Source organism: Oncorhynchus mykiss, chromosome 10 (assembly GCF_013265735.2).
Source record: "Oncorhynchus mykiss isolate Arlee chromosome 10, USDA_OmykA_1.1, whole genome shotgun sequence".
In the NCBI taxonomy this organism is placed as follows: domain Eukaryota; kingdom Metazoa; phylum Chordata; class Actinopteri; order Salmoniformes; family Salmonidae; genus Oncorhynchus; species Oncorhynchus mykiss.
In genome coordinates, this window is record NC_048574.1 from 66818389 (window position 1) to 66844313 (window position 25925).

Sequence of the window (25925 nt, forward strand, 5' to 3'; positions counted from 1 at the left end):
TTGGACTGTGTGCCAATACTCAGATATCAAACTTGGGGATTAATTAATAGATGTGAAACACCCAAAATGGGATTCAAAATACTACCTCAGCGATTTGATTTCCTAGATGCAATGGTAGGCTATACTGTAATAGAGATAGTATTAAATGTTTGTGCTTTTTGTCTATGCTTCACAATATATATAAAAGTCAGCCTTTATGTTTTTACTCATGATCAAAGGTGTGATGAAGACTTGTCCTCTGGAGGTCGACTTTAGGCAGCCATGTCAAAACCAAACGATCATCGCCCAACACACGGTCACAGGGGCTGGTTGTGGTGAGTCAGACCATTCTGCTGTAAACGAGTGGTCTTTACTGGCTAACTGTTCTTTGTCTAACAAGATAATACCTGTGGAACTACCATGCCCCAAGGAGACGAGGTGGGAGACTGTCTTGTCTTCACCCGAGTCAGGTGCGAGTTACACACTGGTGGTGCAACAGGGTGGGAGGAAGAGTTCGTACAGTATGGAAATCAGATTACCTCGAAGAGAAAAATATACATTTGTATATCTAATCATTACGTCTAGCTTGAATAACTACAACATTTGTTTTTACACAACTCAACCCAGTTAGTAGGCTAATATGTAAAGTAGTAGGCTGCCTTTTCATTTGTATGTGCTTCAACAAAAAAAACAGCATCTGCCTGTCTCTGCAAGCCGTAACATGTAATGAATGACTAGCATCATCACTATGGGCGGCCGTCTGGGTATCTATGGGCAAATAGCGGTGCTTTGGGTGTTTAAAAAAATGTTTTATGGATAACAGCTTCCCCAATACGCACAAGAAGACACTGTGACCACTCATTCCGTTTGGCTACAATTCTTTGTGTTCGGGTCGCAGTGGTTTTACTCAGACATTCTGGTGAGGAGAGAAACTTTTGTTGCGGTCTGTCAACTCCACTCCACTCAGTTGTTCTCAATTCCGGGACACCATCTCCGTGATACCACTTTTGCCAGACAATTCAGTTCCTGTTGTTGACATTCGGGTCGGGCTACTGTCGGTGCGGACAAGGTAGGGAGCTATAGCCTAACTACCCCTCATATTCTACAAAATTACATTAACACAAACACAGTTGTAGAAAGTTATACTCTGTGACCGGCGTAGGCCTACTTCGCGTTTTCTCAACTCGTAAAGACCCAATTTTACGCACCAGCCGAGACTGTTCACGACACAAATTTAATTAACCACCTCAGTCAATACTTTTTTTTAATGACACGGTTCTAATTTGCCGGAAATTACCAGGCGCCGCAGTGTTCTCGTCTCCTATGGCTGAAGCCAGAAGAGAAGAGGAGGAGGAGGAGTTGAGGGATATACGGAACCGAAATCAAGCAACAGGTATGTCCACTTGTCAACAATCTATCGTCAACGTCTTGTAATTTTGATACAGCGTCTCCTGAAGTAGGCCACATGTGTTTGACACTTTGGGGTAATATAATTTCAAAACGTGGACTTTTACCTTTTTAACCCATGAATATGACAACTTGGAACAGTGTTCCATCATGAAACATATGGCTAAGTGTGTAGGAAATGATACAATTTAGCTGAATATTGAATTCATATAACTTATTGTTGTGAAGCAAATGTTACGCAATTCTACAAATTGTTCCATTCCTTTGAGCTGAGATTTTTTTGTTGTTGCAGTTTTGAAGCTACTAATTTCCAGCAATTCTATGCATTTTTCCATGGCTAATGGTGTGTTTCTCTGCTCAAACATTATAACAAAATCAATGGGCATGTAACCTGAATGCCCAGTTTTTAAAATATTATATTCTCCCTCACTGTCTAGCTTTTATTTGATTGTTAGTTCTCAAATAAAATATTATAAAAAAATATAAATAGTAAAATATATTTTCTGCCTGCTTTCTATCTGGTTTTGATTGTTTAAATTGACACTGAAACTGTTTTTCTATCTGAAAATTACTACTTCAGTTGGTAGAGTCCAATCAACAAGAACAGCTAGCATGCTAACTGTTCTTGTAGACTTCCAGTCATTGCACTAACACTAGTTAGCATTGGCTCGTAAAACTACCTTTAACTTCCTTCATACTTGATGCAGAGACATACAATGGTATCAACGATTGTATTCTGTAGCAGCTAGCGATTTTCTTAAAATAATAATTGTTCACATAAAAAAAATCAAAGAAGTATCTATGTAAAAAAAACAAACATATATATTAGTACACACACCTGAGTTTGAAAACCCTTGCTCTCTCACTTCTCCCATGCCTTCTAGCAACAAATCAGTTTCTAGTGCTATATAGAAATAAACCCTAGTTCTGTTCTGCACCATTACAGTATCTAGCTGCTATGGTTGACACAATGCCCTCACTACGTCATTCAGTGAAAGTATACTTGTATACAGCAGCTGGTAGCAACTACCTGTGTGATTCAGATACAGCAGTCAGTAAAGAGTGCTACAACCACAAGGAAATGGTCTGGGAAACTCTGCCAGCCAGACAGGAAGGAAGGATGACACAACAAATTGTACATCTCCTGACACTTAAAATATTTCTCATCTCATGCCAGCCAAGCTGTGTCATTTGGTGCTAACTGTGTTGCTGGAAATGCATCTGGAAAACCACTGGCACTTGGCAGACAGGTTGATCCTGTTCATTTTGGCTCTGTAGATTTTTGCTTTTGTCGTTTAATTTCCTGATGAAATCACTTCTAAAATGTGTTCATATTCATATCTCTTATGCCACACAATCTTCATGTAGATCAAGAGAAAGGGTTGTAAATGAATACATGTATGTAGGCTTTATCCTGGACATCCTGATGGGCCGCCCCCAGTTGGTACGAGTTGGCAAAAACACGTCTGCCAAGGCTGATCCTTAACACTGGGGCCCCTCAGGGGTGTGTACTTAGTCCCCTCCTGTATTCCCTGTTCACCCACGGCTACGTGGCCAAACACGACTCCAACACCATCAGAGAACTGGCAGTGTGGTGCCAGGACAACAACCTCTCCCTCAATGTGAGCAAGAGAAAGGAGCTGATCGTGGACTACAGGAAAAGTACGGCCCGCCATTAACATCGACGGGGCTGTAGCAGAGTGGGTCGAGAGTTTCAAGTTCCTTGGTGTCCACATCACCAACAAACTATCATGGTCCAAACATACCAAGACCGTCATGAAGAGGGCACGACAAAACCTTTTCTCCCTCAAAAGACTGAAAAGATTTGGCATGGGTCCCCAGATCCTCAAAAGGTTCTACAGCTGCACTATTGGGAGCATCCTGACCGGTTGCATCACTGCCTGGTATGGCAACTGCTCAGCATCTGACCGTAAGGCGCTACAAAGGGTAGTGCGAATGGCCCAGTACATCATTGGGGCCAAGCTTCCTGCTATCCAGGACCTATATAATAGGCGGTGTCAGAGGAAAGCCCATAAAATTGTCTACCGCATGGCAAGAGGTACCAGAGTGCCAAGTCTAGGACCAAAAGGCTCCTCAACTGCCTCTTCCCCCAAGCCATTAGGCTGCTGAACAATTCATAAAAATCACCACCAGACAATTTGCATTGACCCCCCCCCCCCCCCCCCCCCTGTTATTGTTATTCTTATTGTGTTACTTTTTATTACTTTTTATTTTAGTCTACTTGGTAAATATTTTCTTATCTTCAACTGCACTGTTGGTTAAGGGCTTGTAAGTAAGCATTTCACGGTAAACTCTACACTTTTGCCGTACCGCATGTGGCAAATAAAGTTTGATTTGATTGTGTTTGGTTTACTATTTTACATTTAAATGGCTGTTGGTATATTGAACTTTCCCTCACCTTTGAATTCTGGTTCTAAACATGGTTCTATGCCGAGCGATTTCCAATCTAACAATGTGTTTGGATCCATAGAATGGTTAGACCTTCCTAGTGTAGTTAGGGGAGAATTAAGCAGCAAAACCGGTTGAGCAAACACCTGACATCCCAGTAAAGACACACCCCGCCCCACCCAACACAAGCCTCCATGCCCAGTGTGTTAGTTCAGGCCTGGGTTAACTGCAGCTGTCTGTATTGGGAGATCAGGCTGATCTCAGGCATGTGTTTTGTTATAATCTCCACCCGGCAAAACCAGAAGAGGACTGGCCACCCCTCATAGCCTGGTTCCTCTCTAGGTTTCTTCCTAGGTTTTGGCCTTTCTAGGGAGTTTTTTCCTAGCCACCGTGCTTCTACACCTGCATTGCTTGCTGTTTGGGGTTTTAGGCTGGGTTTCTGTACAGCACTTTGAGATATCAGCTGATGTAAGAAGGGCTATATAAATAAATTTGATTTGATCCTATGGGCAGGTGGGTTGACTGTAGAGAGTGATGGAACAGGCGAACATGAACTGTTGTCTTGTAACTTGATAATGGTGCCAACTGCCAACTCTACTGCACATATGTGTAGGCTAGCTAGGCTATATCATATGAAGTTATTTCTGTCACAAGCTGAGATTAGCCTATTAAGGCTTCAGTATATGCTTGTCACTTTTTAAGAGTAATATACATGATCTCATATGACTCATATGCCATGCACCGTATGATGCCATATGTTATCATTGATGATTACTTTGTGCATACTGATCTTCATTGGCATTTTCAATTGGCCAAAGTTTAATCTCCTTGCATTGAGCAAGATCTCCGTTAGACTGTCATCTCCCCCAAACATCCATGGATGACTCCTCTTTGACATCACCTGACATGAGTCATGTTAAGAATCAGCTCCTGACACTGTGTTATTCATAGGTGACATGATCATGTCTGTCTCCTCTTGTCTGTTTTTCATGCAAGGATAGAGCGCTCCACATTCACAATGTTATGCTTTTATAGTCGTGGACATAACATCTGTTCCACTTTGACTGTTTATTATTCCAAGCTCTGTGTGTGTGTGTGTGTGTGTGTGTGTGTGTGTGTGTGTGTGTGTGTGTATATATATATATATATAACTTAGACCCCCTCATCTCTGTCTCTCTCACCCTCGGGTGGCTGTAGGAGTATGGAGAAGGAGAAATTCATATTGTCTTCCTTTGAAGAATCGTGTCTCCCTTAGCTGAGGCTTATCACTTAATACAAATCCAACCATCATTAGTATTTGGCAATTAAACTGTCTATTTCCAAAAAGGCATATTAGATTTTAATTGACTCGTCCCGTTGTAAAATATTAGCTTCCCCACTCGACGTCGACAAATTCATTACTTATCAATTTGACTCCACATGGAGGCAGCCCAATGACAGCTGTGAAATAACTATTTTCTTTTGTGTGATGAAAAGGCTCTCAAATATTAATGTGGAGCCTGTTTCCCTTGTAGCAAATGAGATGTACATATTAATGTACTGTAGAGCCTCAACAGAGAAAATAGATGTGCAGTGCACAAAAGCTGGTGTTTCAATGTCACCCAGAATGCTTCACTCTTTCTGGCAGATAGTTTATCAGTGATTAACGATAATAATGATAAATTGATGTTCAATAATTGACACTACTTCTACTGGCTAGTCCAACTGACCTGTATTCATAGTGCTTCACATGGGGGGGGGGGGGGGGTTGTGTGCAAAACAAGTATGAAAGTGTATACACTCACTACTGTATTTCACTCTGCATGAGAGCGTCTGCTAAATTAATACAATTTAAACAAATCTATTTCTGCCAGATAGTTTATCATTGATTAACATAATAAAAAGATGTTCAGTAATTGACACACAATATTGACTTGGTTCCTTATTTCTACTGGCTAGTCCAACTGACCTGTCTGGTCCACGGGTTTGACTTCCTACAGAACATCTCTCTGAACTGACCCACAATGGCTCTGGATTGGACACGGTTAATGTGCAGCTGTTGCGTTCACCCATCAACCCACTTTCCCAGCCATTAACCTCCAGCCCACCCTAAATCATTTGAAACACTCCCCTTTGAGAAAGTATAGGGAAGACTTTGATTCTACCCTATGATGACATCGGGGTCTGTTCTGCCTGTGTGGGAAGTAGGATCCAAGGATGTGAAAACCCCTGGAAGTCTTATGGGGTTCTGGGAAGAAGCAGAGATTCCTGCGCTGTATAAATAAACCCAGAATATGAGAGATCACGTTCCTGAACATGTCATGTTACCGGGGTCGGGATATAGAGGAAGATGCTTCTTTATGGACTGACTAGGGATGAGAACTAGCTCCTTGTCTCCACATTGCTGTGCCTTCATAGCCTAGCCCCACCCTCCATGGGATGTAACCTTACTTCTGACCTCTCTGCTTGGTTTGAAGTCCTGGACCTAGCTTGCATATTAAGAGGGAGGCTTTTTTTTTCTACACTCCCTCTTACCACTTGTTCTTTACAGAGGGCTGCCCGAGTTCTGAGTGATGTTAGCATGTGTCATAGTGAGTTGTTTTGTTGTGTTTCTGTATGGGTTCCCTTCAATGGTTATTATTGTAGCTGGTCTTTTAGCAAGCAAATCAGCTTTAAAACCATATCTCTGTTTCTTTTCTCTTTAGTGAGTTAGTTGTTTTGCATCCTCTCTTGTTTTGTTGCTTCTATTTGGTGTTAAAAATGATATTTATTTCATATTCAAAAGGCTATTAATCCTATATTTTTATTTATTCGTTTATTGTGTAATTGTCCATAACCTGTCATGGGATATTTACTATTAAAAGCCCTCTGAAGGAGGAGTCCATGACCTGGCAAATGTCTCTCTCCCACCACTCAGAGAAAGAGGGTTGAGCCTCTTCACTAAGCCAGCAATAATAAGTATCTAATGAAAGTACTTCTATGGATGGAGTGCTTTTCTGCCTGGTTTCCACAGCTATATCTTATCTAAAATAAAAAGTGAAAGTGTGTTTCATAATGGTCGCACTTCTAGAAAAGAGGATATGTTATGGCTCAGTTGGTAGAGAATGGCGCTTGCAACACCGGGGTTGTGGGTTTGACTCCCATGGGCGGACCAGTACGAAAAAGTATCCAAAGTCGCTTTGGATAAGAACGTCTGCTAAATTACTAAAATGATGTGGCACTGTGTCCGGATGTATTATCTATGATGGATTGGAATAGAGTAACAATTGACTCCACGTTCTAATCCAGCAAAACATAGTCCCACAGTATGCCAAGGTTTTTAATATGTAGCCTACTTCCTAACACTAACGTAGACCGATGACCAAATAATAGAGGTATGCATGTTTCCAGAGCAGGGAGTGGTGCTACAATAGGGAAATACAAGGATCTGGCCAACAGAGATGTAGCGTCAGAATGGGTGTGCCCACCATTAACACCCTGCCAATAGGGAAGACGGACAGAAAGACACACAGTATTGTGCTCTCTCTGACACAGGAAGACATGTTGATTTGATTCTGTTAGATAAACACAGGTGTTGGGCTGGAACAAACCCAGAACAACCCTTATAATAACATAAATATGCACTCAATGACCTAGTTCAGTTGGTAACAAGCAACGCCAGAAGAAAGCCTGGCATATTTGTATTTTGTGTTAACTGTGCCTTTTTTAAATCAGAGCAGAGGGTCATTTGTTTTGTAGTGTTCCATCAGTAGAGCAGGAGAGTGACAGTAGAGTGGTACTTCCTGAATGGCCACATTCCATTTGATCCCATTGGCCAAGTCAACACACCAGCCAGTAGGGAGAGAGAGAGACCCCTCCCTTTCTCTGTTGTCGTTTGTGGTCATGGAGTTTGTTTCTTTACACAGCAACACACAGCATGGAAAAGTAGGGAGGGACTTGAAGGAAATAATACACACCATTTTGGGGGACATTTGTGAAATGTGTTTAAGACGTTAACAGGTAGGAGCATCTCTTGTTGCTATGTTTCGCTGTGAGATTATGTTGTCAGTACAATTCACAGTAGGTTATAGACAATACTTTCAGCAGGGATTGCTCTGTATTCCAACTGACAGCTCGGTAACTTGTAAATTAAGCGCATGTTGAATATTGAAAATCCACTAGATATTGAATCCTATTCGTTGTTCCATTGCACTTGCCTTTGACCAGTGTATCTACCGGTATGTAAATGTCAAACAATTTCCTATTGGAAAACCTCTCCCCATTCTGTCTTTGTCACTGTAACTGAGGCAGGTAAACAATCTCTCACAGACCAAAGTACAAAGAAATGTGTGAAAATGTCTGAGGATTTGATTCACTAACAAACTGTTACTTCCTTTTACCTTTTTTGTTTCATAGTGAGGTAAAAATGTTACATTTACAATGTAGTCATTTAGCAGACACTCCTTTCCAGAGCGATTTACAGTTAGTGCATTCATCTTAAGATAGCTAGGTGGGACAACCACATAGCACATTTTTCCTCAAAGTCGCTTTCAATAGATCATATTGTTTGAGATCATATTGTTAACATAAGTTTGAGGCAGTAGCATATGGCAGAGGACATTGTAACAGTATTATACTGGTTGTAAGAGAATGAGTCGATGGCGTCAGATCTTTAGCAGGATGCTAACAAAAATGAGCATCAAAATATTAAGATGGCTTAATGCATGATTTTTAACACAAAGGGATCCTAATATCCTCATATGACCTACTTTTCTGATTTATTTTAGTTCTTATGGCGCCAAGGCCTCATACACTCATATACTGTAGTATAGTCAAATGAATGTAAATGTTTGCTTAGCTGCTGTGCTCTGTGGACCACTAGCCAGTCCACCTCCTCAGAGAGCTCCAGTCGTGGCACTCAGTCAGATCAACATCTATTGTTTGAGTCTGAAAACCTGGTCACTGGTTGAAAGTGAAGGACATAAATAATACAGGTAATTCATGTGTATTGTATGATTTTGAACCTGTGATCACTGATGGAGCCGACAGACATGGCAGCTCTGCTTCTAGCTCCTAAGCAATTTTGCAGTATTTAGTTTTTTTGTTATTGTTGTGTATTGTTAGATATTACTGTGCTGTTGGAGCTTGGAACACAAGCATTTCACTACACCCACAATAACATCTGATTTTCTTTTGAGATTATAGCTATACAGATCATAGAGATAATGTCTGGCTTGATGAAATAAAGATGAGAGCATTAACAAAACAATTATTTGTGTTTAGATTTTTTATTTTTTGAAATGCTTTTGCTATTTGCATGTCAATGTCATTCTTTGTAACTGGTTGATCAAGAACAGACTAGAATGTTGATCCAGCTGAATGTAGTTGTTCAAGTTTTTGGACGGCAAGAAGGTATGCAAAGCCCATAGTTATTTTGTTCACTTGTCCTGTGTCGTTGTACCTGCAGCTTGCTTTGTTTGTGTACAAAATGAGTGTATTTTCTTAGTGAGAAATTGATCTTTCAAATGTGACCGTTAAAATGAAAACGCTGGTTACTTTTCTTTTCAGATCGAACAGAGAGAAATAAGTCTGAGGCTCTTCATTCCAGGTAAGTTATCCATATCATTTGAATTACATATTGGGCCTTTTCAATGTGTCTGTCTTGCTCAATACAGAGAAGGAAGCGTGTTTATACTGGACCGTGCAACATTATCACAGTATTAACACTGGGTTGTTCCAGCTCTACCTAGCCACCTCTGTTGCTCCACGGCTCTGTCAGGACTGCAGTGGCCAGAACACTGTCTCTTTAACAGGCAGCTCTGCTGAGGGAGAGTTGTGAATGGTGCAGGGTAGCAAACAATGCGCTGATCCATCCTCTTTGACAGACGGTCGGACACTGTGTCCACTGTGTCCGAAGGTCAGAGCTTTTTGAATGGGGGACCAAACCACACTGACTCAGTTGAGCCAAGTTGGTTACCGTCCAGGGTTAGGGTCAATTCCATTTCAGTTCAGTAAACTGACTCCAACCCTGTAACCTTTCTTTCACAACATGGTATACCCTACCTAGATAACTCGTTGAAAAGGTGCTGAGTTTTAATGTCTTCCAATCCAGGGTATTGACACAGGAGGCTGGTGGGAGGAGCTATAGGAGGAAGGGCTCATTGTAACTGCTGGAATGGAATAAATAGAACGGAGTGAAACAGTTTCCAGATGTTTGATACGTCAATTTATTCCATTCCAGCCATTACAATGAGTCCGTCCTCCTATAGCTCCTCCCACCAGCCTCCTGTTAAAGTACAGCAAACGTCAACATGTTCCAATACAAACCTTTTTTTGTTGTTGATTGTTGATCAGCTATTGGACGTTTAACCTCTATTGTTCTATTTGTTTATGGTCTTAGCTAATCGTCCTAATTATCCACGTAGTGCGCGGGGCGGGGGGGGGGGGGGGCGCGCGCGCGCGTGTTGCTGTCTTCCTCTCCAGATGGTTTATATCACATCTCCAGTTCAGTTAATGAGCAGGATGTGTTGAAGGTGCTGGGCCTATGGGGGTCTGGTCTGGATCCTGTTCACAAGACCCCGTTCGGTTGAGACTGCGTAGTTGGCCCTTCTGGGAACATATTCTGGCACAGCCTGGGAGGGGTGCGGTGTCAGCTCCAACACTACACTAGTCATGAAGTCAGATCAGACCTGGGAATACAGATCAGCAGGGGTGGTTATATTGCAGAAGTGCACTTTTGGACACCACACTGGGCTTGGTAGATGTATGTGGTGGCCAGAGGAGGAGGGGTTAGACTGGGGGTATTTCTGAGTCATTGTTACAGTACCAGATGGGCGATGCCGAAAGATATTCAGTGGATTGGATCTGCGTCCTGCTGCGTTTTTAAGGGTTTTCTGGAGAGGGATTGTGGAAAGTTGCAAGCGGGGTTGAACTCTTCAAAGGGCGTGCTTTTTAATGATTGTCCTCTTTCTTGTGCCTGCGTCTCTGGTACTTGTCTCATTCTCACTCTGATTACTGGCGTATAACAGGCGCATGTACCGGAGGTAGGCTCTTCTTTTGGTTGCAGTATGCAGCGGTAGCTGTGCTGTGTGGATTGGAGTTGACGATAGAGTGAGATAGAGGATGTGGCCGTCCCAGTGGCAACTGCAGTGCAGAGAGGACCACTGCAGCTATAGAGGTTTGATGCAACTATCAACGCTGTTGTTATCCTCCTTTGGTGTTACTCTGTACTTATTCAGGTCTTTTAGAGGTAAAGGGGTATAATCTCTTTTACTTTATCGTATATGAAGTCTAGGATACCTATGGGTGACAATTTAATGTTTTCAAATGTCAGGATTATTTGCTGAGTTTGTCATTTATTTTTGTTGAGAATTCCTCTGTCCTGGTTCAAGCCTATAAAGGTGGCTGGTTGGCTTGTGGATAATTAGCACTGTCTGTCCAGTGTAGTAATCCGGTGGAGTTTGACTGTTGCCAGCATTATACTTTGCTTTCTCAGGTTGTATAAATGTAAGAAATCTTATTGTCCAGTCAAACTCTCCTCTCCTCATTAGTAACTCTACTCTCTTCCAGCCAAGGACCTCTGTCCTCAATACGAGCTGCCATCAAGCGAAGTGAGTTTCTCATTGTTGAGTTTGTCCATTATTTGGTATATTCTCATACTTTTATATTGTACCTAGCATGATTAAAGTATGTCTATAGCAGAGGAGGCTGGTGGGAGGAACTATAGGAGGATGGGCTCATTATAATGGCTAGAATGGAACGGAATCAAATGTGGTTTCCATACATTGATGTGTTTGACTCTGCTCCATATATTCCATTCCAATGAGCCCATCATCCTAGAGCTCCTCCCACCAGCCTCCTCTGGTATATAGCTATTGTACATGATTGAATCCCCCAAGTGTTTTTTTTATGTCTCTTTCAATTCATTACATATCAGATTGAAAGAGATGAATTTCATGTAATTTTTTCCCACAGCGAGAACCAGCACCCAAAGTGAACAGACCAGAGACAGAAGGTAAACAGAGGAGTTTCATAATACGCCATGGTCTGTCTGTAGCTCTCTGATTGAATACAGTTCTACTCTCATACCAAAAATCAAACCTCAAGTGCTTCAAGGTAAAGTGCGCTGTGGCAAAGAACTTGTGCTCTCCAGTGCAATACACATCTTTCATTTGAAACATACTGATATTAATGTTGACTTACAGTCCTCGACTCAACTGGTGACTAACCATTAAAGAAAGGAATATGGTCTATAACATGGCATTTAAACAAAAACAAAATTATGGCCACATATGGTGTTCAAAAAGCTATATCATGATTTATGACAATTGATGGCTACATAAGGCTTTCTGTCAACATAAGACAAGTGTCAACAGTCCGTTGCATGTGAGGTTTGGTTGAGGCAGTCTACTGTATTGTGCGTAATGGACTTGTTTGTCTTTCAGACGTCCAGAGATCACCATCCTGTCAGCCGAGCCGCTCGCTGCCAACGGCTGGTTCCCAGGGGCTTCTGGGGGATTTACGGCTCCCTCGCAGCCCATCTGGGGAGGGAGCATCCAATCAGATACCCAGGTACTGTTGTGTGTGTTCTTGGCCTGTTCACAGTTTGGGTGTATTCTGCATGGATTTGAACTTTTACCATTTTAACCTTGCCATGTTCCTGTGTCTTTCACAGTTTTCAGTGTAATGTTTCAGATGAACTACTTTCAAAGCAAATATAATTTGGCAGTGAAACAAGCACCGCGGGTTCTGCATGTTATAGTACTATAGGACGTCAATGTAGGACGGTAGCAAGCTTGCATGTAGAATACAAGTTATAATAATCACACCGCTACACATTTGCTTGGTCAACGTGTGTGTGTGTGTGTGAACCTTCTCTCTCGTGTCTTAGCCACCGCCATCCTATGACCAGGTGATCAAGGAGAAGACCCAGGAGACCGTTGTCACGCCGACCGCCACCCCCCGGAGATCCACAACCATTGCCACGCAGACCGACCCTGTGGAGGACGACACCGCCGCTGGCCCAGAATGCACTGCATCCTCACAGCCAATCGAGAAGAGACAATCTACAGGTGAGGCTTGTGAGAATGAGAGTGATGGTTACAGATGGGTTAGCTGACAACGTCACAAAAACTCTATAGTTGGCAAATATCATATCCTTGTATTACCACGACTAAAACAATGTAACGTCACTTTTTAGTCAAAGTTTTCATTCGTTTTTTTATACATCTAAGTGGTGTGAGTATAATCTAAATGTATTGTTTATAATCTCTTGCTTCTCAGTGAAAATAAAGCCAAAAAAGCCACCAAGGCCATACTTACCCAAGCCTTTACAAAGTGACTCTACCACTGCAATAGCTGTATCTGATTCTGGTCTTACCCAAGTAGATGCCACAGCCACTAACACTAAGAACCAAACTGACCCCAAGTCAGCCGCAGCGCAACCCAGCCCAACAGATGCCAGCTGTGCAATCCCAAACACCCGGTCTCTCTCTCCATCTGTTTCTGTACAATTGGATGGGCCAATAATACCTTCCGAACCCAGCACTATCACTACGTTCTTAGAACCTACAGTCCCAGTAGCCACTGAACGTCCCATCCCGCTTCCTCGTTCCAAATCCTGCAAACAGACAATCACTGAGGAGGTCAAAGTTCAGACTCTGGTCAGGCTCAGTGACAGTGGTTCCAGTTCTGTAGATGACACAGCAGTCGAGGCTCCTCCCTCGGGGAAGTACCTACAGGAACTATTAGATGTGTTTTGTCCCGAGGACCAATGTGACCAGAACACTAGTGACAATCAGACACCAACTGACGTGAGTGACCAAAGCGAGGAAGGTGACGAGGACGGTGACATGGCCGCCCTTCACAGCCAACGTAACATCCGGGCCCGGATCCAGGCCTTTGAGAGCCAGGAGGGCGATGGGGAACCAGAGTTCAAACAACCAGAGCCTCTACCCAGGAACGTGCACCTCAAACCCCCTGTGATTTCAGCCAAACCAGCCCCAGCCCTTGCCCCCAAGCCCTCAATCAAGAAGCCCAGTAATGGCAATAACTACCAGGGGGCAATCTCCATTTTCTCCACTCCCTTTACTCCTTCCATCCCAACCCCAGCACCCAGACCCATGCTCCACAGAAAACCCAGTATAGTCCCAGAACCAAAAGAATCAGAACCAGAGGCTCGGTCGCGGCTCTCCATAGCGGCCAGGGCCAAGAACCTCTTCCCCCAAGAGGAGGATGAACCCAGGTTGGTACCTCCTATCTCTCCAGAGAAGCCTCGCAAGGAGCCGCTGGGCCTCAACCTCAACCTCAACAACCACAACTCAGCCTCCATCACCACCACAGAGGCAGTGAATGAATACATGGACAACCCCACAAGTAAGTACAGCAGCATGCATTTCACCACTGACTTAATTGGTTAACTTAGTGTTCTAAGTATAGTTAAAATAAATAGAAGCTAATTTATAACCTCTTTATCGACACTACATTTCAAAAAACGTCACTAGCCTGCAGTTTTTTACATTTATTTAAATTTATTTTATTTTTTAATTTTATTTCACCTTTATTTAACCAGGTAGACCAGTTGAGAACAAGTTCTCATTTACAACTGCGACCTGGCCAAGATAAAGTGAAGCAGTGCGACAAAAACAACAACAGAGTTACACATAGGATAAACAAACGTACAGTCAATAACACAATAGAAAAATCTATGTACAGTGTGTGCAAAGTAGTAAGGTTATGGAGGTAAGGCAATAAATAAGCCATAGTGGCAAAAGAACCGTCCAGACTAGTGAAGCTAGTCGGGCGGGCGAGTGTGGGCAGCGATCGGTTGAAAAGCATGCATTTAGTTTTACTAGCATTTAAGAGCAGTTGGAGGCCACAGAAGGAGTGTTGTATGGCATTGAAGATCGTCTGGAGTTTAGTTAGCACAGTGTCCAAAGAAGGGCCAGAAGTATACAGAATGGTGTCGTCTGCATAGAGGTGGATCAGAGAATCACCAACAGCAAGAGCGACATCATTGATATATATACAGAGAAAAGAGTCTGCCCGAAAATTGAACCCTGTGGCACCCCCAGAGACTGCCAGAGGTCCGGACAACAGGCCCTCTGATTTGACACACTGAACTCTGTCTGAGAAGTAGTTGGTGAACCAGGCGAGGCAGTCATTTGAGAGGCCAAGGCTATTAAGTCTGCAGATAAGAATGCGGTGATTGACAGAGTCGAAAGCCTTGGCCAGGTCTATGAAGACGGCTGCACAGTACTGTCTTTTATCGATGGCAGTTATGATATCGTTTAGGACCTTGTGTGGCTGAGGTGCACCCATGACCAGATTGCATAGCGGAGAAGGTATGGTGGGATTCGAAATGGTTGGTTATCTGTTTTTTCACTTGGCTTTCGAAGACGTTAGAAAGACAGGGTAGGATGGATATTGGTCTATAACAGTTTGGGTCTGGAGTGTCTCCTCCTTCAAAGAGGGGGATGACCTCGGCAGCTTTCCAATCTTTAGGGATCTCAGACGATACAAAAGAGGGGTTGAACAGGCTAGTAATAGGGGTTGAAACAATTGCGGCGGATAATTTTAGAAAGAGAGGGTCCAGATTGGCATTAAAGGTTTTAAACATTGCTTAGAATTTGTCATATAGTCCTAATGCAGGACCTATATGTTGACAAAAATTGAGGAGTCAACACTGGCCGTCTATCTCTGTCTCTCTCCAGACTATATCCCAGTGAACCCTGTGTGTAGTGATGTGGGCGGCGGCGGCTCCTTCAGCAGACAGACTGTAACCAGAAGACCCACCACCATTAGAGTGCCCAGTAAAGGAAACCGTGAGTCTAGTCCTCCTGCTCTACTCTCTGAGTAGTGAGTTATGTGGCTCCATATCCACATATGTATGACCTTATATAAAGGTCCTCTGATCTCCATCTGGGTCTACCAAAATAAAACATTTTGACATAACCAAATGATGGATTAGATGCTGTTGATTTTTTTTTCCTTTCGAGCCATTTTCTCAAACAAACTGTAGGTGTGGATGTTTGAATGTGCGTGTCTGTGCTTTGTTGTCTTAGTGAGTGTGTACAGTCGACTCCTGATAAGTGATTCAGTTAATCCGAATTTCAACACTTTATTTACTTCGACACGTAGTTTGAGTATGTGCATGTTCCATCTCAGAGCGTTCATTCATGGCAACACCAAGCCATTGAATTAGTGCAAAAAATACAATGATTCCAAACCTTTGCATGAATTAAGAGTTGACTGTATGGTTTGTACAGTGTGTCCAGTCTAAAACGTTGACTGTTTTCTCTCTCAGTGTTCGATGGGACTTTGGACAACCCTCCTCCTCTCCCTGCACAGAAGCCTGTAGGGTCACTGCCACCCCCCGTGACCCGTAAACAAAGCATCTCAACCCGCTTCCCCTTCCAGGTAAGTGCTACCACCTTCCTTCCCCATATACTTCTCCAACAGAAGCACTATTGATCTACAGTAGGCTACCTAGCTTCTCTTCTACTACTAGAAAACAGGAAATACAAGCGATTACTGACATAGTTCTTCTTCCACACCACCGTGATACTGCACTCTCTCTGGGGAAGCCAGAGCCAGTCAATAGCTCCCGGCCCGGCTTGGCTATGACATAACTGGGCTTTTGTGCAGCGAGAAGGCTTAGCTAAAAGGACATAAAAATGGAAGTCAAGGTGCTACTTTGTATTTTTCTTCAGCGTCACTCACGATTATCTAGTGTCAGTTCATTCATGTTGGCCTGAAAACCAGCCCTGTCATAAGCAGTGCTAAACTAGCCTGACAAACCAGGCTTTTACCTGGCCACCGCCAACATTCACCTCCACCTGCGGTTGGTTCTCAACCGCAGACCACACAAAGGGGCCAGTGTAGTGTGAACAATGACTGACTAGTACTGTACAGCTAGCTGTTAGCAGTGGCTAAGGAAGGGCACATTGAGCAGTCATTAACTCGGTTGCTATGGTTGCCCTAGTTGCTGAGCGCTGTGATGGTAGTAGGCGTAGTAAGTCTGTTTTGTTCAGGGGGGGTCATTCAATCCCATGTGGTGTTAAATGTGATCTGGGAGAGATTAGAGAAGTACCCTGGTTGTCATCAATTCACATCTGTTTCTAGACTGCCACGTTGCTTCCTTGAACATAATAGTAACAACCTTTTTTTCTGTTGATTTGAACTGTAGGAGTCCTTTGATTCTGAGCCCATACCGGGCCTCCCTCCTCGGTCAGTAACATCACATCATGGGTCATTTTAGGGGATAAAGAGGGGTACAGTTCTATTGATAACATATTAGATACAGTCCTAGATACATGGCTTTAATTAACTTCATACTGCTGTTGATCTCTTCCAGGCCTGGTGGGGCTAAGGTCCTCCCTCCTCGCCCACCTCCAGCAAAAGTAGGCCCAGGAAGGCCACCCCCGCCCCGGATAAATGGTCCACGTCAATCCCTCTCTACCCGTAGAGCACCAGCTTCATCAGCAGCTCCGTCACCCAAGCAGCCCCAGGCTCAGAAGCCCAAGAAGAAGGGACCTGTGCTTCCCCCCAGGCCCAACCCTGGCCACCGTCTCTACAACCAATATACGGTGAGAGCTTAGTTCCCACCCTGCTCTGCTGCAGCCCCCAAGGCAGCCTGCTCTGCCCCTGCTGCCCCCGAGGCAGCCTGCTCTGCCCCCTAGGCAGCCTGCTCTGCCCCCTAGGCAGCCTGCTCTGTTGCTGCCCCCAAGGCAGCCTGCTCTGCCCCTGCTGCCCCCGAGGCAGCCTGCTCTGCCCCTGCTGCCCCCGAGGCAGCCTGCTCTGTTGCTGCCCCCGTGGCAGCCTGCTCTGCCCCTGCTGCCCCCGAGGCATCCTGCTCTGCCCCTGCTGCCCCCGAGGCATCCTGCTCTGCCCCCGAGGCAGCCTGCTCTGCCCCTGCTGCCCCCGAGGCAGCCTGCTCTGCCCCCCCCCCCCCCCCCCCCCCCCAAGGCAGATCCATGGTGGATTTCAGTGGAACTGTTGCGTACTGTAGTTGTGACAAGTGTCACATAGTAAGTCTGTGAATGTTTTCTTTGTCATGTGTGTTTGTCTAGCTTGGACTTCCCCACGGGATAGCAGAGTTTGACTACAGTGGGAGAGACACAGGGGAACTCTCATTCCAGGTAAACCACTGTCTGCATGTGTTGGAGGTTTTGCTTCTAGCAACAACAAGAACATGATATGAGAAAATGTTACTGACTACTGTATTTAAACCTGATTTGATCACTCGTTTTATGGATTTCACCTTACTGTTTTGTAATACATTTTTTCTTTAAGGAAAATACAATTTAGTAAAAATTTATATCAAATGCTTCTTGATTTTCTCCCACAGAAAAATGAGTTGCTGCTTCTGATTGAGCAGCTCGACCACAAGACATTTGAATGTCAAGTGGGAGACATCCGGGGCCGAGTCCAGAAGTCTCACATGAAAGTCATCACTCCTCTCTCCAATGCCCCAACTAAACCAGCTCTGTCACAAGTAATGTCTTCAACCATTTACAATGACCTGTCAATCAAACCATGTCTGCCCTCTTACTTTCCAGGCAACTTGGCTACCCCCTATTTTGTTTGGCTACCCCTTATTTTGTTTGGCTACCCCTTATTTTGTTTGGCTACCCCTTATTTTGTTTGGCTACCCCTTATTTTGTTTGGCTACCCCTTATTTTGTTTGGCTACCCCTTATTTTGTTTGGCTACCCCCTATTTTGTTAGGCTACCCCATATTTAGTTTGGCCACCCCCTATTTTGTTAGGCTACCCCATATTTAGTTTGGCCACCCCCTATTTTGTTAGGCCACCCCATATTTAGTTTGGCCACCCCCTATTTTGTTAGGCTACCCCATATTTAGTTTGGCTACCCCCTATTTTGTTAGGCTACCCCATATTTAGTTTGGCCACCCTCTATTTTGTTAGGCTACCCCATATTTAGTTTGGCTACCCCCTATTTTGTTAGGCTACCCCATATTTAATTTGGCCACCCCCTTATTTTGTTATGCTAGTCAAACTAAATAGGAGGTAGCCAATGTTTAGTATATCTACACCAATTGTTTTTTATTTCTTTGTAGCCACATAGGAACTTTCATTGTGGACGTGGAGTATTTTTTTTGTTTAGTTTGGTCTCTAAATCCCTCTTTTGTACGTGTTTCTGTAAATTCAACATATACCTGGATGTGTTTTCTCTTCTTACAGGGTGTCAGCACAGTTGGGTCTCGTAGAGGCAGCAGTGGTCTGCAGGTGCAGGTCCTCCATGACTTCACCCCAGGTACAGAACAGTACCTACTCTGGCACACTGGCCACCACAACACACAACCTAACAGGTCTCCTATGTCCTATACTAACAAACACATTGGCTATTGGACTGTACACCTTACAATATTTCAAGCAATTTATTAGATTTTAATCATGTCAAATAAATTCCAATATGGCTGGCATGCTTTTACAGCTGTTTTGAGTTCCCCCAAACATGTCCACGCCAAGTAACTTTTAGAATCTAGAATCTAGAAGAAAAAAGTGTTTACAGATTTGAATCACCTCAAATAATTTGCAATATGTCTGGCATATATTTATTGCTTAGTTGTTTTTCCCTCAGTAATTGATATCCACAAAGTAGAGTTCATGCTAGAGTTTGTGTTGTCAGTTGGTGTCAGCAGTGGGATTTGATTGACATGTGTTGTATCCTATCCAGAGGGTCCAGGGGAGCTGGGTCTGAGGGAGGGGGATGTGGTGACCAATGTGGAGCAGGTGGACAGTGAGTGGTACCGCGGCTCCTGTAGAGGCTCCTCTGGCTTCTTCCCTGTCAGCTATGTCAAAGTTATGGTAAGACTTCAGTCAATGTTTCAGCTATAGAGATAGGGCTGGTTTCCAAGATTCAGATTAAGCCTACTCTTGGACGAATAACTGTTCAATAAAGTCTCTATTCAAAGTCTTTTGTGTGAGAAACCAGCCCATAAAGTGATCTACAGTGGGGCAAAAAAGTATTTAGTCAGCCACAGAGGTCAAACATTTTCAGTAAGTCTTCCCAAGGTTTTCACACACTGTTGCTGGTATTTTGGCCCATTCCTCCATGCAGATCAATGCCCTTGCTGATGGAAGGAGGTTTTCACTCAAAATCTCACGATACATGGCCCCATTAATTCTTTCCTTTACACGGATCAGTCGTCCTGGTCCCTTTGCAGAAAAACATCCACAAAGCATGATGTTTCCACCCCATGCTTCACAGTAGGTATTGTGTTCTTTGGATGCAACTCTGCATTCTTTGTCCTCCAAACACGACGAGTTGAGTTTTTACCAAAACGTTCTATTTTGGTTTCACCTGACCATATGACCTTCTCCCAATCTTCTTCTGGATCATCCAAATGCTCTCTAGCAAACTTCAGACGGGCCTGGACATGTACTGGCTTAAGCAGGGGGACACGCCTGGCACTGCAGGATTTGAGTCCCTGGCGGCATAGTGTGTTACTGATGGTAGGCTTTGTTACTTTGGTCCCAGCTCTCTGCAGGTCATTCACTAGGTCCCCCCGTGTGGTTCTGGGATTTTTGCTCACTGTTCTTGTGATCATTTTGACCCCACGGGGTGAGATCTTGCGTGGAGCCCCAGATCGAGGGAGATTATCAGTGTTCTTGTATGTCTTCCATTTCCTAATAATTGCTCCCACAGTTGATTTCTTCAAACCAAGCTGCTTACCTATTGCAGATTCAGTCTTCCCAGCCTGGTGCAGGGCTACAATTTTGTTTCTGGTGTCCTTTGACAGCTCTTTGGTCTTGGCCATAGTGGAGTTTGGAGTGTGACTGTTTGAGGTTGTGGACAGGTGTCTTTTATACTGATAACAAGTTCAAACAGGTGCCATTAATACGGGTAACGAGTGGACAGAGGAGGAGCCTCTTAAAGAATAAGTTACAGGTCTGTGAGAGCCAGAAATCTTGCTTGTATGTAGGTGACCAAATACTTATATTCCACCATAATTTACAAATAAATTAATTAAAAATCCTACAATGTGATTTTCTGGATTTTTTTCTTCTCATTTTGTCTGTCATAGTTGAAGTGTACCTATGATGAAAATTACAGGCCTCTCTCATCTTTTTAAGAGGGAGAACTTGAACAATTGGTGGCTGACTAAATACTTTCCCCCCCACTGTATAGGATGTATACAAATGAGTCCAGCTATTTAATGCTTTCAATGTGTTTTGATTATGATTTTTTCTCTATTCAGTCAAATGCACCAACACTGACCAACACAAAGAAGGCAAGGCCCCCCCCTGCAACAGTCAGTGGACCAAGGTGTGTGGCGCGGTTCGACTTCGAGGGTGAGCAGAGTGACGAGCTAACCTTTTCTGAGGGAGACGTGATTCAGCTAAAGGAGTACATGGAAGAGGAGTGGGCGAGGGGACAGATAGGGGCCCACACTGGAATCTTCCCCATCAACTTTGTGGATATCATAGAAGATCTTCCTCCTCTGCCACAACCACAACGACAGCAATCATTCCCCACCAAGATGGCACTACCTGGTAGGACTTTTAATTCAAGGCCCACTTCTTAGCCTGAAATGGAATATACTGTATATTAAATGACATATCACAGACGGGGCCTTTAAATCATTAAGGAACCTCGGCTTGAGATAGGTGTCCCTATCTTGACATTGTAAACATAATCAGAGAATTGGAGACATAGGAATTTTCCCACGGAAGTTCATGTCGTTCCGGCATGCTGTATGAGGTCATAGTGTAAAGTCAAAGGTGGCCAGGCCACAAACACAGTGAAATATGTATTCTTGGCACGGGGGATTTTAGCTGTATCGTCACATCCTGTACCCCTATTGCAGTTTATCCACCAATACAAAAGGTTTCTCTAGAACTACTCCATCTCTCTCGTAATGTGTAGGCTGATACTTCCCTCTGCGGAATGTATGGAATCTGTGCAACATGTTTAAGTCAGGAGCTCTGTGTAAACCCCTGTACGAAGACCTTATTAATAATACGCTACAGCTCACTCTGTGTGCTGCATGTACTTCTCACTGGCTCTAGCAGTGTACTAGTGTACGCCCACACACTCATTCCCCATTCAGTTTTATGTTCAGCAACTGTCAACACAATATGCTTTCTATCTGAATATCGCTACTGCATTTCTCAGGCATGGTTTCTTCAACCAAGACCCAAGAGGCTGCCAAACCCATACAGGTATGGTTCATGTGGTACCGTTACCAGTCTTTACAACATAACAAAAACTAACGTCACGATACAGGTGTGTCTGGTGTTTGGCCTTAGCTGTAGTCTGGGGTAGCCTAATGACGTCTGTGTGTATATCCAATGATTCATGATTGTACTTGTGTATGAGACCGTGAGTATGAGAGTGTCCACTAACATGTATATCCCTGTCTATAGTCTGGTTCGTCAGGAGTGGAGTGGGCCGTGGCTCTGTATGACTTTGTAGGCCAGGCAGAAGAGGAACTGTCCTTCCAACAGGGAGACCGTATCCTGGTCACACAGCATGTAGACTCCGAGTGGTGCTATGGAAGGCTTAACGGTAGAGAAGGATTCTTCCCCACAGCCTTCGTAGAGACCAGCTCAGGTAATAATAGGGCATTCTTATGGCGCCATCTTATGGAAGGAGGTGAATTTATCTGCTTGAAATATAAATCTAGGATTTTTTTAATTTTTGGTTTAATTCAAATAACTTTGCTGGGGTGATTGACACATGACAAAAAACAACTACTGATACATTCAACGTAAAACCCAGTTTGAATAGGCCTATATATCAGAGGCAGGTGGGAAGAGCTAATATAAGGATGGACTCATTGTAAAGACTGGATTTGAATTAATGGAACGGAGTCAAACATATGGTTTCTGTATGTTTGATACCGTTCCATTAATTCCATTCATCTTTAAAATGAGCCCATCCTCCTATAGCTCCTCCCACAAATATTCCTGGCCTACTCATAGGGCAACATAGGACATTTAAGGTACTGATGATTCCCTTTGTCTCTGTCCAGGCAACTCTCCAGTGTTGGACAGACAGCAGAGTGTGACTAATGGAGAAGGAAGCAGAGGGAAAGCGCTGTTCGACTTCACAGCTGAATGTGAAGAGGAGCTCTCACTGAAGGTATTTCTGTCTACATTCAATAGTTAATTACCACAAGAGTTAACATTCTGTTTGTTACAATCAAAAAAAATAAAGGGAACACTTAAACAACACAATGTAACTCCAAGTCAATCACACTTCTGTGAAATCAAACTGTCCACTTAGGAACCAACACTGATTGACAATAAATTTCACATGCTGTTGTGCAAATGGAATAGACGACAGGTGGAAATTATAGGCAATTAGCAAGACACCCCCAATAAAGGAGTGGTTCTGCAGGTGGTGACCACAGACCACTTCTCAGTTCCTATGCTTCCTGGCTGATGTTTCGGTCACTTTTGAATGCTGGCGGTGCTTTCACTCTAGTGGTAGCATGAGACGGAGTCTACAACCCACACAAGTGGCTCATGTAGTGCAGCTCATCCAGGATGAGACATTAATGCGAGCTGTGGCAAGAAGGTTTGCTGTGTCTGTCAGCGTAGTGTCCAGAGCATGGAGGCGCTACCAGGAGACAGGCCAGTACATCAGGAGACGTGGAGGAGGCCAACAACCCAGCAGCAGGACCGCTACCTCCGCCTTTGTGCAAGGAGGAGCACTGCCAGAGCCCTGCAAAATGACCTCCAGCAGGGCCACAAATGTGCATGTGTCTGCTCAAACGGTCAGAAACAGACTCCATGAGGGTGGTATGAGGGCCCGACGTCCACGGGTGGGGGTTGTGCTTACAGCCCAACACCGTGCAGGACGTTTGGCATTTGCCAGAGAACACCAAGATTGGCAAATTCGCCACTGGCGCCCTGTGCTCTTCACAGATGAAAGCAGGTTCACACTGAGCACATGTGACAGACGTGACACAGTCTGGAGACGCCGTGCAGAACGTTCTGCTGCCTACAACATCCTCCAGCATGACCGGTTTGGCGGTGGTTCAGTCATGGTGTGGCCTTTCTTTGGGGGGCCACACAGCCCTCCATGTGCTCGCCAGAGGTAGCCTGACTGCATTAGGTACCGAGATGAGATCCTCAGACCCCTTGTGAGACCATATGCTGGTGCGGTTGGCCCTGGGTTCCTCCTAATACAAGACAATGCTAGACCTCATGTGGCTGGAGTGTGTCAGCAGTTCCTGCAAGAGGAAGGCATTGATGCTATGGACTGGCCCGCCCGTTCCCCAGACCTGAATCCAATTGAGCACATCTGGGACATCATGTCTCGCTCCATCCACCAACGCCACGTTGCACCACAGACTGTCCAGGAGTTGACGGATGCTTTAGTCCAGGTCTGGGAGGAGATCCCTCAGGAGACCATCCGCCACCTCATCAGGAGCATGCCCAGGCGTTGTAGGGAGGTCATACAGGCATGTGGAGGCCACACACACTACTGAGCCTCATTTTGACTTGTTTTAAGGACATTACATCAAAGTTGGATCAACATGTAGTGTGGTTTTCCACTTTAATTTTGAGTGTGACTCCAAATCCAGACCTCCATGGGTTGATAAATTTGATTTCCATTGATGATTTTGTTGTCAGCACATTCAACTATGTAAAGAAAGTATTTAATAAGAATATTTCATTCATTCAGATCTAGGATGTTATTTTAGTGTTCCCTTTATTTTTTTGAGCAGTATGTATGTAATATATATATATATATATATATATATATATATATATATATATATATATATATACATATACACACACACTACAAGTACTAGGCCTACAGTATAACTTTCCTTTCTCTTGCTATAGGCGGGGGATATCATCACCAACGTGGAGTCCATTGACGATGAGTGGTTCCTGGGAGAGTTGAGGGGGAAGCGAGCATTGGTGCCTAAAAATTATATGCAAGTGCTGGCATGAGTAATCTACCAAAGAGACTGGGGCCCTATGGGAACTACTTTGTGTCTGTGGTTTCATCACGAGTAATGTCTTTTGAACTATGGAAATATGAGAACCTGAAAGATGAATATTCCAAAGTGCCTTTTTGCCCCACTGGACTTGCTGTAGTTCTCTACTTTGAAGCGTGAAACTAGATTGTCCAGTCAATCTCCCACAGAAAGCTATTGGGTGTCTTTTTGAATGCAACATTGTTTTTTTAATAGTATTTATAAATGTGAAAGGATCACTTTATTTGGATAGTCCATCTGTATGTGGTCGCAAGCAGTTGCTTATCAGCAGATAGTATTAAGGTAAGGGTCAGGGCTAGTTGAAATGTTACTGATAGTCTGTAGTCCATCTGTAGGTGCTCTATCCAAATAATGAAATAACTTGGTATGACGATCCATCTGAGAATGGCTGGCTGTAACATGCATTCATATGACGTTCCTGCCACAACCCTTATCAGCTTTGTTCTAATCCAGATATGCAGTATTTAACATGTTGACCACACCATTGCACATTAAATATAGCTGTTGTAGTACAATATTTCCTCAAACTATGAATTGTGGTTCTTACAATACTGCATGTATGTAGCCCCCTAAAAGCCTTTTCTGGTGGCTCAAATGCTCAGCTAGTTCATGAAATACTTTTTACTTGTATGAAGTCAATTATCCTGTACAGGGTGATTCATAACTGAGGAAAGTGTCATGGTTTGACATTCAGAAAAACATTGGTTAAGCTTAGACAGCGATTTTTTTTTTTTTTTTTTTGTGTATAATCCTCACAAGGTGGAAATGTGGGTCGTAAATTAGCCATAGATCTGAGTGAGCAAGACTGCGGTAGCGTATTGGTGAACAGGATTAACTTCTCTCAAACATGAAAATTTTGGTAATTATTCAAATTAGCCTAACAGGGTAGGTATAAATTTTATTTAGCTTTGCACCATTGTTTTCCCACCAAATAAATGGACACTTCCTGAATGTGGCATCATTGTAGGAAGGGGTTTTCTTAAATGGAGAATTACAACAAACGGGGTGGAAAGTGATCAATCAGATTAGTTGTTTAAGAAATTATTTTATGCCTTATATTTCTCGGAAGTTGATAGCACCCGGGGACATAGCAAAACAAACATATCTTGAAAGGGAATTTTATGGTAAAGGATAGTAGCCTTGTGGGATCCACATTTTACACCAAGATCTTTCATGAAGACAGAAAA

The 25925-nt window shown here is 43.7% G+C and overlaps 1 protein-coding gene across 3 annotated transcripts; it reads left to right on the top strand.

Moving 5' to 3' along the window:
• Positions 1-719: 719 nt before the first annotated feature.
• Positions 720-25260, top strand: LOC110534512 (SH3 domain-containing protein 19). Of its 3 annotated transcripts, none has more exons than XM_036933630.1 (21): positions 720-1048; positions 1280-1372; positions 9322-9361; positions 11323-11363; positions 11728-11767; positions 12198-12324; positions 12665-12824; positions 13036-14127; positions 15465-15575; positions 16058-16170; positions 16940-16980; positions 17108-17339; positions 17823-17891; positions 18101-18247; positions 18956-19028; positions 19452-19582; positions 20977-21271; positions 21894-21940; positions 22145-22331; positions 22753-22862; positions 24581-25260. In XM_036933630.1, the coding sequence occupies exons 2-21, from the start codon at positions 1303-1305 to the stop codon at positions 24689-24691; spliced, it is 3237 nt and encodes a 1078-aa protein (XP_036789525.1). In that variant the 5' UTR covers positions 720-1048; positions 1280-1302; the 3' UTR covers positions 24692-25260. The 3 variants fall into 3 exon arrangements, with proteins under 3 accessions (XP_036789525.1, XP_036789524.1, XP_036789526.1); XM_036933629.1 differs by having other exon boundaries at positions 721-1048; positions 12644-12824; XM_036933631.1 differs by lacking the exons at positions 720-1048; positions 1280-1372 and adding an exon at positions 1430-1463 and having other exon boundaries at positions 12644-12824.
• Positions 25261-25925: the final 665 nt, after the last annotated feature.